The 12,973-nt window shown below is 36.3% G+C and overlaps 1 protein-coding gene across 2 annotated transcripts in view; it reads right to left on the bottom strand.

Moving 5' to 3' along the window:
- LOC115222875 (phospholipase D1-like) overlaps window positions 1–12,973 on the bottom strand; it is a 194,355-nt gene that overhangs the window by 27,055 nt on the left and 154,327 nt on the right. For both annotated transcript variants that reach the window (XR_005003371.1, XM_029793251.2), the window contains exons 10-14: window positions 7,963–8,044; window positions 6,939–7,052; window positions 4,858–4,997; window positions 2,963–3,035; window positions 1,059–1,305 (exon numbers count right to left, since the gene is read on the bottom strand). Coding sequence is in view for 1 of the 2 variants with exons in the window: in XM_029793251.2 (XP_029649111.1) it covers window positions 1,059–1,305; window positions 2,963–3,035; window positions 4,858–4,997; window positions 6,939–7,052; window positions 7,963–8,044 (656 nt within the window). In the remaining variant the exon portion in view is untranslated. The remainder of the gene's footprint in view (window positions 1–1,058; window positions 1,306–2,962; window positions 3,036–4,857; window positions 4,998–6,938; window positions 7,053–7,962; window positions 8,045–12,973) is intronic.

Raw genomic sequence — 12,973 nt, 5'->3', positions numbered from 1 at the left:
CACACACACTCAATACTTACAAGATATTATCTGTAGCTTTATCTGCTTTGAGTTCAACCGTTAAAAACAAATAACACATATAAATGTACACGTGTGTGTGTGTGTTTATATATACTTGTATATAAAAATAATCAACCATTAATCAAAATATCATTATTCGATACATTTAATCAAAGTAAGTTATTTATTTTAACAAAAAAAGGTTGATAGTGACTTTGAAGTTTCGTGTGTCATTGACTCATAGATGTATATTGCAAATCTATTCATTTACTCTTACTCTTTTACTTGTTTCAGTAATTTGACTGCAGCCATGCTGGAGCACCACCTTTAGTCGAGCAAATCGACCCTGGGACTTATTCTTTGTAAGCCCAGTACTTATTCTATCGGTCTCTTTTTGCCGAACCGCTAAGTGACGGGGACGTAAACACACCAGCATCGGTTGTCAAGCAATGCTAGGGGGACAAACACAGACACACACACACATACATATATGTATATATACATATATACGACAGGCTTCTTTCAGTTTCCGTCTACCAAATTCACTCACAAGGCATTGGTCGGCCCAGGGCCATAGCAGAAGACACTTGCCCAAGATGCCACGCAGTGGGACTGAACCCGGAACCATGTGGTTGGTTAGCAAGCTACTTACCACACAGCCACTCCTACGCCTATATTTGCATAATATTTATTTTCATATTTTTAGGTGGTTTACTTTAAAGTTTCACTGACACATATGGTCACTCACTCACTCAAGACTGAGTGGGGGTATGTGAGTGAATACAAGAGTGAGAGTATATGCGTGAGTAAGTAAGCATGGGAAAGTGTGGAGTGTGTGAGTGAATGTATGAGTTTATTATGAAGACAGCCCACAAGTGAAGATATTTACTTCATGTTCATATTTGGTTCGCAAGATTCTTGATGTGAATTCGTGTGTTGAAACAAATTTTGTGTTTTGGGAGGGTCATTACACCAGTAATAATAAACACAGGCACTGATTCAATATCACTTCTTTAGTGTTAGTCAATTGCCATTGAGGAGGAGACCAAAATATTCACCTGGTTTCTTGTTTTCTACTGTTGTCGCAGCAGAACACGTACCAATGTCAATGAAAGGCAAGGATATTGTTTCGGAAGGTTCCTGATCAGCACTATCAACAGTATCTTCCCCATAACCGGGTTGCAGCTGGGCTATGACAGTCACAGGGTCTTCCTCTTTCCTGCTGCTACTGCTAACAGTGGCTTCATTTTCTAAAGAATTCGTCAACAAGGAAGTCGATGACGTATTTTCCTGTGAGGAATTTTCCTGCAAGAAACGGAGAGCCAAAACAATAACATCATATTTAAAAAAAATATTTCCATAAATTAAAAAAAATAATTTCTCATGTTTTATTTCATGTTCATATTTGGTTTGCAAGATTCTTGATGTGAATCTGTGTGTTGAAACAAATCTTGTGTTTTGGGAGGGTCATTACACCAGTAATAATAAACACAGGCACTGGTTCAATGTCACTTCTTTAGTGTTAGTCAATTGGTTAAATATCTAACCAACTAATTGATTGTTTGTTTAATGTGCTAATTAAACAATGACTCAGTTGTTTGTAAAACTTGACAACTTGAGCAACTGTCTTTGATGACCCATATTGTCGTTCAGTGCTTGAAATGAGTAGTTAGACAGCTGACAAGAGATGAAGGGTCGTTCTTTGTGTTACTTGTTCTGTTTTCCATTTGTTTGTCTTGTTGTTTGCGTATTGAACTCATCTGTTTCTGTATTTCATGTTGTTTACTGTTGGTGATGCCCTGTAGCCATATATGCATGTGTGTATGTGTGTATATATATATATATAGGGAATAATTACTATGAAGCATTGTGTAGAATATATTGTATAAAAGATCGTGGGCAAGGCCAAAACAATGTGAAGTAAATGCAAGATAAATCACAAGAAAACAGGTGAATTAATGTAGACTTACCTTGTATTCAATATTTCGGGGTTATGACCCCATTTTCAATGGCAACATTCGTCAATTTCTTGAAAATGGGGTCATAACCCCGAAATATTGAATACAACGTAAGTCTACATTAATTCACCTATTTGTTTCCTTGTGATTTATCTTGCATTTACTTCGCATTGATCTGACCTTACCCCTGATCTTTTATACAATTTATATATATATATATATATATATATATATATATATATATATATATGTATCTGCATATATATATATTATTTTTATTACATATAAAAACATCCGACTTACACAGATTAGAAATGAAATCAGGAATTTAAAGTGTTGAATAAGATTTTTACAAATCCAACAGCTGTTTCTGAGGGCTTGTGGTCCGAAATAACAATTGTAAATTATATTTTCTGTATATCGACTTGCCTAACTTGCATGTCCTTACATTTACTCCTCTACCTGTTCAAGTTTAATTGTTTTGAACACAACAAAGTGTCTTCTATACAGAGAATACCTTTCTCTAATCTATGTATATATATATATATATATATAAATGTATTTAAATGGATGAATGAATTATCCTTTTTTTACTGTTAACCTGGAAAATTCAATAAACAGTTACCAGGGTAGCAAAATTCACGCAAGTAACACGGATAAATTTTAAAAACATCTTCCTTCAACTCCATTTATTTACTTATATATAAATGTATGTATGTATGTATATGTGTGTGTGTATATTATTTGGTTTTCTTCATTGGCAACCTATTTAGGCTTAGACAATGCTTTAATATTGATATGAAGTTTTGAGAAGTCCTGTGGCACAATCGCACACGCACACACACATGCACGCACACACACATGCGCGCGCACACACACACATGCGCACACACACAATGCATACACACACACAATGCACACACACACACACACACACACAATCTGTGCCATATGCAAAACATGAAAGAGTAGGATTGTTCAAAATGGTGACATGACATACATACATCTTTATTTTCTACAACTATTGACAAATTCTGGTCGTCTTTGGCATTGACTATGGAACCAAGATCATCAAGCCTGTAAGAAAACGAGAAATTAATAAAATTTGTTTTTTTAATATCTTCAATTTAAAGTTTCTTCAACATGAAATAATCAACAGCAGAACAATTCCAATGTCTTGCTCTCTTAATTGCTTTCTCTTAATCTCTACCACTTCATTCACTCTCTCTCTCTCTCTCTCTCCTATTGTTACTCTCTATTGCTTTTCTTACTCAGCCTCTGACTCTCTCCCACTGCTCTCTCTCTCTCTCCTTCCTACTCTTCCTCTATTTCTTCAACCCCCCTCTGTCTCTGTTGCATCAACAAGAACATAAAATCAGGTGAAATAATTCTAGTGTTAGTTACCTGGCTATCTATGCAGCTCTCCAGCAGAAGCAGAGAACAAGTATAAAAGATGTTTGGAACTGACATTGGGAGTCATTATGGAGAGAAACTAAGGAGAAACGAGAGTTGCATTGAAGCTCCAGTATGACAGCTCTTACATTTAAACAAACCCATTAAAGAATATAACACTCTCTCTCTTTTTGGTTTACCTCAGTTCTATGAGATCATTGTATTTCTGCATGGCAAAGGTTTTAATTTCTATAACGTTTTTTGTTATAGGTCTATGTCTATGTGATACTTAATTACTTTAATTAAACCAATAAAAACTGATATCATTATAAATATTCACACAACAATGATAAACAAAAGGGTATCCCTGTATATCAACCATGTGTTTCAAAAAGATGGATAAAAAACTTGCCACAAGAAGTTACATCCATTTGAACAGAACCATTTAATTAACCCTTTCATTACTGTATTTATTTTGAGATGCTCTGTGCTTCTTTCAATTACTCTAAATATAACAAAGAATTTAGTAAAATAACTTAGTTACCATTCAGCTAGTGTTAGGAACATAAATTGTGACTAAGGTTTGGTGGAAGATTTTAATTCAAAACTTATGAAAACAAGACATTTGTACTCAGAGCCAGAGCTGGTTTCAGCCGGGTTGGTAACGAAAGGATTACAGTAGAAGTGATTCACAGTAAGGACTTTATTTTGTTTGATGTTTTCTTTTTTATATATCTCAGTGAGATAGTTGAAAATACTTCAGAGCTGTATGCGTTTGAAAGTATAAAACATCGCTTTCAACAGATTTGAACTGGGAACTGAGTAACTAAAATAGATCTGTATTTCAGAGATGTACTTCTCTGGCTAATGAGTTGATCTTTGATTTGTGGTGAAGTTAAAACAATAAAATACATATACAAGCCATTCAAAAACACACAAAAACTGTTAACTTTATTTAAACATTCATTATTTGTTGTCAAAAGTCTAGTCCCACCAATCACTGACACTAAACATTACATGTTTAAGTGAAGTTAACAGTTTATATGTGTTTCATGGCTAATATGGTCTGCCACTCTGTTGTTGCAGACAAATCTTTCTCAGCCACAATTTATCAGCAAAAAAATGAGAGTTGGTAAAAATCAGTCTATCTTATGAGCAATTATTGATTTGGTGAAGTGATTTGGAGCAAACTATTAACAGGTTCCACATTCGTTAAAACTTTACTTGAGGGTGCCCCCTTGTGGTTCCTCAGTCTGCTAAAAGTAGAACCCCAATTTCCCTCAAATCACATCCTGGTGTTAAAGAGGTGGACAAGTTAGAAAATATAGCTTGAAATACACTGTAACTGGAAAATAAAAGCAAACTAGACAGTATGGTCATGGTTGGAATACCCGAGGTCAAAACACTGTTTAACCAGGACTGACTTGGGGCTAAACAATAGTTTTACATTCATTAACAAGTAATCTGGGAACATTTTCTAAGACCTGATAAGAATGTATCAAAATACCTGTGGTTCTGACAGTCCCACCGACCATAGCAGAGATCAAAGCCACCTAAGAAAGCACTTTTCTGGTCAACAACAACCAGTTTTTCATGATGCGCCCATAGATATACTCCACCAGGTACATGATCGGGATGTCTTAACACCTAGGATAAAATTTGAAGGAAAAACAGAAAAGAAAATAATACACTTTTGAAGGTGAAGAAATAGAATAGAATATTTTCTGGAATGCAAGTCAAATTTTTCAGCTCAAAATTTACAACCAAAAAAGATAGGTCGACTTATACATCGTTTTTGTTTGCAAGATTCTTTATGTGAATTTGTGTGTTGAAACAAATTTTTGTTGTGTCTAGGGAGAGTCATCATGCTAATATAATTAACACACACACACTGGTTCAATCCCACTCATTTATTAAATATCCATTTCTTTTTTGTCAAAGCTCTTTTGTTGCTTTTTGCAACCCTTTCAATAACTTAAAAGAATTGGATATTTAATAAATGAATGGAATTGAATTGAACTAGTGTATGTGTATTAATTATATTGGTATGAATCTTGGCCTTGACTTATACACTTAGATAGCTTTGAAGGGGAACCAAAAATTCCATGTGAAATGCAGCAGGTTTTAGAAAGATAGCAGAATGTGAAGACGCAGGCTGGAAAGCGGAACATTTTCCAATCGAAGTCGGATGTAGAGGGTTCGTTGGACACAGTGTAAGACGACTGTTGTTATCGCTAGGCCTAACTCATTGTAAAGTCAATACCACCATGAGTGATATTCAAACTGCAGTGGAGAAGGCTAGCCACTGGATTTCGTTCAAAAGAGACGATAAGCGATGGCTAGAAGGATATTGAGCTTAATTTGATAACCAGCTGATCTAGCAAGCGGGGCCTCATATCAGTGAGGAGGGCTGGTGCGCATTGATGCCATTGAGAGGTAGGCCCCAAAACGGCGCGCATTCTCTCCTGATGACCCCATACACTTGCTGGCTTCCGGTATACGGAACTTTTGACTTGTAGCACTTGCAAGTGCAAGTTGTTTGCAAGACATATATATGCTACATTGACTTGTATACTGGAAAATACAGTAAATTTATAACGAGAATAGATAGAGAAAATGTGTATGAAAATACAGTATATGATGCTGACAACGAGTAATATACGGCTGAAAATATATGAGGGAGAGGGGAAAAGTCATCATATTAACTTTAAATACTTTTAGAATGCTTAATTTCAAAGATACCCCCTGCTTCTACACTCATAAAAAAGAAAAAATATATAAAAAGAAATATAAATATTAAACAAAAACACAAATGAAGGGCAAATACTGTTTTATGAATATGTCTAGACAATTGATTGTGTTACAAAAGAAGAATGGATGATATTGTTTGGCAACCAGTATTAATCAGCTGATAACAAGTTTGACTTCAACATCATGCTCAAGTGGTGTTGAAGGGGAAGGGTCAGACAACCAAGGAACCAGTTGTTCTTCAACAATATGCAAATTTATACAAATTTACACAAACAATCACAGCCAACCTGGCATAGAATAGTGAAGTAAAACATTCACATACCAAGAGAATTATAATATGATGATGATGATGATTATGATGACGACGAGGGTGACGACAATAATAATGATGATGATAAATGATGGTAATTCATCATTATATATCATCATTATCGTCGCCATCTTTATCATAATGATGACAGTGATGATGTGAATGATTATGATATGCAGATGAATTTTCCTCTGTTAATATATTTTCTAAGGGTCAACATCTCAAAGAACCTTCCCTCCCACATACACACTTACAATTACTGTTGTTACATAATAGGATGAGATATCACAAGGTAATGGAAAAAAGTAAAACACAAATTCATCAGAGTAAGCTGAATTTAAAAGGCAAAAAAAAAAAGATGAAAAAGGAGCCAAATAAACCGGGGGAAAAAAATAATCGTTATAAAAACAGGATCAGCCTTAGTTAATTATAAGATGAAAGTAACGAAAAGCCATGGAGCCAAAGGATAAAAAGAAGCAAAAATGAAATCAATAATGTTTTCAGGTTGAGTGATTAAAGAGACTTACCTTGATATTTTCATGGTGGAGACTCATCAGTGTCCTCTTACTATAATAACTGTTGATGCCAAGGGCCAGGGCTATCTCTTTGTACAGCAATATAAATACTTTCACTCCACATTCCTGAGTAATGATGGCGAAGAGAGGAAAAGACATTATCAATATTATTATTATCATTATTGAGTAAGAGAGCAGTGCATGCCATCCAAGTGACACTGGTGTAGAATATACGAAGCCCAGTATACCCACCATGACTACTCGTCTGATAAGGGTACACCAGGCATATGCATCACAACCATATGTGCATGAGATGGTGATCTCAACCTGATAATATTTCTATTACATGAACCTCTCATAAGAATAAAGATCTCCATTAGTCATGTATGACCATGGAATTGCACCCAGGAAGTTCCTCTCTGAGGCACAAGTCCAGGAAAGGTTGTTTTTATGGATGACCAGCAGTCGCCCATGCATACCAGTCTCACTTTGCTACACCACCGATGTTGCCTTTCCCTTGGTCAGCTCAAAGCTATAGTAGAAGACATTTGCCCAAGGTGCCATGCAGTGTGACTGAACCTGGAACCATGTGGTTGAGAAGCAAGCTTCTTACCACATGGTCAGGGCTTATTATATAATCATATTCATGTGATCTCCATATCTTACCAAAATTATAAAATATTTATACAAATTTATTTATATAATTTTACAAACTATGAAAATTATGAAATATTTGTGAATTATCCAATTTCATTTTAAATTTAGACCAAACAAATCCACAGGATGAATGCTTCAAAGCATGGCCTCTCTACTCTTAAATGAAAGGATGGACAATTATGCTTTTGGAGAGAAATTAACTTTTCAATAGGATGAAGTGGATTCAGTATTGTGGAATAAGAAAATACTGAGGAATTTTACAGTGAGGTCTAAATATCAATGATGAGGTGATGACGATGATGGTGGTAATGATGATGATGGTGACGATAATGGTGATGGTGGCAATAAAGATGGTAATGATGGAGATGAAGAAACTTACTGCTTTCCGTTTAAGAACCACATCTAAACGCCATTGATTGAAATCTGCACCAGAACGCTTCAAATATAATTCTGGACTCAACCTATCGGAAAATATAAAAGAAAAAAAAAATATTAAAAAAGGAAAAGAAAAAGAAAACTCAATTAGCAATAAAATAATGGAGTTGAGAAGTGGAGCAGTAGTTGGGGGTAAAGATAAAACTACAATCACGTACCAACAACACGGGAGCAGGTGGAAGTTAATTGAATTCTGTGTGGGATATTGTTGAGTGCTCTACTAAGTCACCATTGTCTACTACTATCAGTACCCCCCCCCATAAACTATCACCATCACATCTCATTGTCACCACTGCGTCCGATCACCACCTTCACCACCACCATCACCGTATAATAATAATAACAATCATCATCATCTTCATTTAACGTCTGCTTTCCATGCTAGCATGGGTTGGACAATTTGACCGAGGACTGGAGAACCAGATGGCTGCATCAGGCTTCAATCTTGATCTGGCAGAGTTTCTAAAGCTGGATGCCCTTCCTAATGCCAACCACTCCGAGAGTGTAGTGGGTGCTTTTACGTACCACTGGCATGAGGGCCAGTCAGGCGGTACTGGCAACGGCCATGCTCAAATGATGTTTTTTACGTGCCACCTGCACAGGAGCCAGTCCAGGCCTGAAACTTTGGGGCAGAGGGCTAGTTGATTATATCGACCTCAACTGGTAGAGATTTTATCAACCTTGAAAGGTGAAAGGCAAAGTTTACCCTATTATTATTATTATTATTGAGTGAGAGAGCAGTGCATACCATCAAAGTGACACTGGGGGTAAAATATACGAAGCCCAGTATACCCATCATGACTACCCATCTGATAAGGGTATACCAGGCACATGCATCACAACCACATGGGTGTGACATAGTGATCTGATATAAAAATAAACAGCACATGACCTTGCAGGTGGGGCACAGTTAGGATTTTCTTTAGGTTGAGTAGCCCATCCTGCTCAAAAGACCCCTGAATAAGGGTTAAGGATGTTGTATGAAACACCCATGTTTCCAAAGGTGAATTATCCAAACCTCTCCAATAATTCCTTTCAACACATGGCTATAATGATCCCCAACAACTTCTGCTCATGATCAGAGATGTACATATTGTCAACCACTAAGGGACATGCTCAATTGGTTAAGGTCAAACAACTGACAAGCAAATCTGTGGTATTGAGCAGAATATTTGTTGTAGCCCATCTTTTATATTATTATTATTATTATATTTTAAAAAGGATTGACGTAATTCTTCACAAAGGTAAACAGTCAAGACGAAGAGCGTGATTCGATTGTAAGATATTTTATTAGTTGAACGATATTTCAACAGTACGTTTGTCTTTGTCAAGTTCAAAATAAGAAGTGATAAAAATTCAAAATTACAGAAATTTAAATGTAAAGTATGAATGAGAGCAACCAGCATCCACAAATTGATGGAATGACATCATCAGTTTTTAAGTTACAATTTTATAACAGGCGAAAAGAAAAAAACAGAAAAAAGATGACAGAAAAAAAGAAAAGAAAAAGAGAGAAAGAAGAATATTTAATCAAACAGATTTGTATAAAGTTGATATTCTCTTGTCATCTTATTCATTCTTGCAGGGCGTGATGTTAATAACTCGCAAACATATTTCTCCTCGTACATTCTGAGAAGTGAAAGTGAAGCAGATTCAGAATATTTTCTGAGAATATGCACTTTTGCGTCTTCTTCAAAGTTGCAGCCACTTGAAATGAAATGTTCAGCAAGTTCTGTCGAACTACTGTTATTGTGCCTGACATCAAATTTGTGCCCATTAAACCTTTTGTTTAATTGTTCTCTTGTACAACCAACATAAATTAAGTTGTGTTTCATGCATTCTGCAGCATACACCAAATGGGAATCTTTACATGTTCCACTTTCTGTATAAATCATAACATTTCTGTTATGATTTCTGTTGAAATTCACTTCACTCATGTTGTTGCACAATGAACAGGGCTTACCTCTCTTGCGGCTGTTCTTTAAGGTATAGTGTACAGATACTCCAATGTTCGTTTTCTTGGAGTCAGATATAGAGGTCAATAATTCTCTTATATGTTTATTTAGTCTAAAGGCTAAAATAGGCGGCTGAGGAAACATCTGTTTGAAACGAGGATATTTTTTTGCCACATGGTAGTAAATGCAACACTTTTGAAATGCCAGTGAAATGTCGGTGCCAGCTAATCACTAAAGGAATTCCGTTATCTATTGTATTGTGTTTGCTAAAATTATACGCATAGGTTTGACTATCTTTGCTAATCTTAGCTATTTCATTTGCTATTTCCTTTAATTGTGATTCACTGTAACCGCGTTTGACATAACGACACACAAAAGCATTTGCATGTTTCCAGTAATCCCCTATGTCAGTACAAATCCGTTTTATCCTGAAAATCTGGGATTTCGGATTTGACCAAAATTATTATTAAAAATAATAATAATTTCTTTTGTGAGGTGACAAGCACAGTCCATTAAAAAATAAATAACACCAACCGTATATCCATCTCACCAATTTAAAGGAGCTTCTAAGGTCACACACAATCTGCTATTAATAGTTATTAATTATAGAATAATTAACTAGATGAGATCAGTTTTTGAAATTACTTCCGATCTTCCACAATTCATTCTCTTTAGAGCAGCTTATCAAGAATTTGTGCTGCTAAGTTAAACAGAAATAGCAAATGTTTTGCAGTATATACACAAATCCACACACACACATCTCAATGTTACTGTCACCATACTATGGCCTTAAGCAGACTTGGATAACTATTGTTATATGGTAAGTGTGCATGAGTGTATATAAAGTGTGTGTTTGTATGTGTGTGTGTGTGTATGCATGAGCATGTGTGCATGTAAGATGTGTGTCTTTATGTATGTTTGTGTGTGTGTGTGTGTGTGTGTATGTATGTGTGTGGGCATGCATGTAAAATGTGTGTCTTTATGTATATGTTTGTGTATGTGTGTGTGTCTGTATGTGAGAGTGGCTGTGTGTGCATGTGTGCCTGTATAAATATGTCTATATCTATATGTGCATGTTTGTCTTTGTATGCGTGTATATGCATGCACGCACGCATAGTGCATAAGTATGTGTGCACTGACTCGACTGCGCACGTGAATTTGTAAAGCTGACACCATTGTTGTTGAATATATTCTACATTCTGCTCCAGTTTATTGAGGAGGAAACAAAGCTGGTTGTCGCAGTACAACACCACAGTGGAGAGGTTTATTTATATCAAGCTTCATAATATTTATAACATTTAGCTTCATAGCCTCACCCCCTCCCTCCTTCCCACACATTCCTCTCAACACATTTCCACCATCACCATCACTGCCACCACCCACACACACTGTTTAATCTGTTCAAATCTAGGGTTATGAATTAAACTAAAACACTTCAAACCCAGCCCCACCCCACTAAACAAGGCCCCTAAACATCTTGCCTTATTCCTGTAATGCCATTGGCCCTAAACTCTAGGGAACTGGCTGATCTTGAACCACAACAATCTGAGTTCACTCATCTTTCCAGCTCTCATCACTCATCCTATTCCTCCTGATTCAATCACACAAACCACTTTGTCTTGTCATCCCCATCTCATCCCACCCCACCACCACCCACCACCCACAGGACATTGGTTTCCTGGAATCCCTTCTCTGCCAATGATTTTCCAAACAGCCATAGCATTTAGTTGCATTAACCCTGTTGATCTCACTAGTTTTAAGAACATTAACCCTATTGAACTCATAGGTCTTAAAGGGGCTGTAAAGATCATGGGTATAGTGCTTTCTTCCTGGTCAAGTAAATATAAGCATTTCTAGAAATTCAACAGAAATTAAATCTTTTATCTTCTCTATAAGTTCTTGATTCTTTCTCAGTTACAGAGCTTACCATAAATTAATTTTCTTGATATCACTCCACTTAAGACTGTCCTGGATTATCTGATAAATTTGTTGTCTTCAAGTGGTCATCATCATCATCATTTAACGTCTGCTTTCCATGCTAGCATGGGTTGGACGGTTCAACTGGGGTCTGAGGAGCCCGAAGGCTGCACCAGGCCAGTCAGATCTGGCAGTGTTTCTACAGCTGGATGCCCTTCCTAACGCCAACCACTCCGAGAGTGTAGTGGGTGATTTTATGTGCCACCGACACAGTGCCAGACGAGGCTGGCAGACGGCCACGCTCGGATGGTGTTTTTATGTGCCACCGACACAGGTGCCAGATGAGGCTGGCGAACGGCCACGATCGGATGGTATTTGTTACGTGCTCACAGCACAGAGGCCAGTCGATGCGGTACTGGCTACGGCCACGTTCGGATGGTTTTCTTGTATGCCACCGGCACCACAAAGATACAAATTCCATTGATGTTCATCTATTTTGATTTGATTTCATTTGATTTTGATTTTGATTTTCACTTGCCTCAACACTAAATTAAAATTTTCCATCAAAATTCTATGCTATGTTCCAGTACCAGATATAAAACAAAAAAGTTCTTTCATTAAATTTTTCATAATTTTACAATTTATATTGTGGGTTCATTTATATTTGAACCTATGTATAACTAGAACTACATTATTGTCCCAATCTATCCTTCCTTTTTATTTCAAAGGTGGTTAGGCATGGTCTGAGGGAACTTGGTAGCTATTTTTAGTAAGCTGATTGACCATACAGAAGCTACCACTCGTCTTTTAATCTTTTTATGCTGTAGTCTTGTGTGTTATCAACAGCTGAAGACTTCATAAGATTATTGTTTTGAAGATTATCAACCTCATCTTTGGAGGTGAACGATTTTTCATGACATTTTCAACTAGCTATCATTTTTAATTGATCTACACAATCAGGAATAAGATACCTGAAAAACAAAATGATTGAAATACCATGTCAGAATCAACGTTGGAAAAAAAAAAAGAAAAAGAAAAAGAAAAGAAGTCTTTCATATCTACAGATGAGGTAAAATGTCTGAA

Source organism: Octopus sinensis, linkage group LG21, assembly GCF_006345805.1.
Source record: "Octopus sinensis linkage group LG21, ASM634580v1, whole genome shotgun sequence".
Classification (NCBI taxonomy): Eukaryota; Metazoa; Mollusca; class Cephalopoda; order Octopoda; family Octopodidae; genus Octopus; species Octopus sinensis.
The sequence above is the reverse complement of the archived record's forward strand: the minus strand, read 5'-3'. Positions and strand labels throughout refer to the sequence as shown.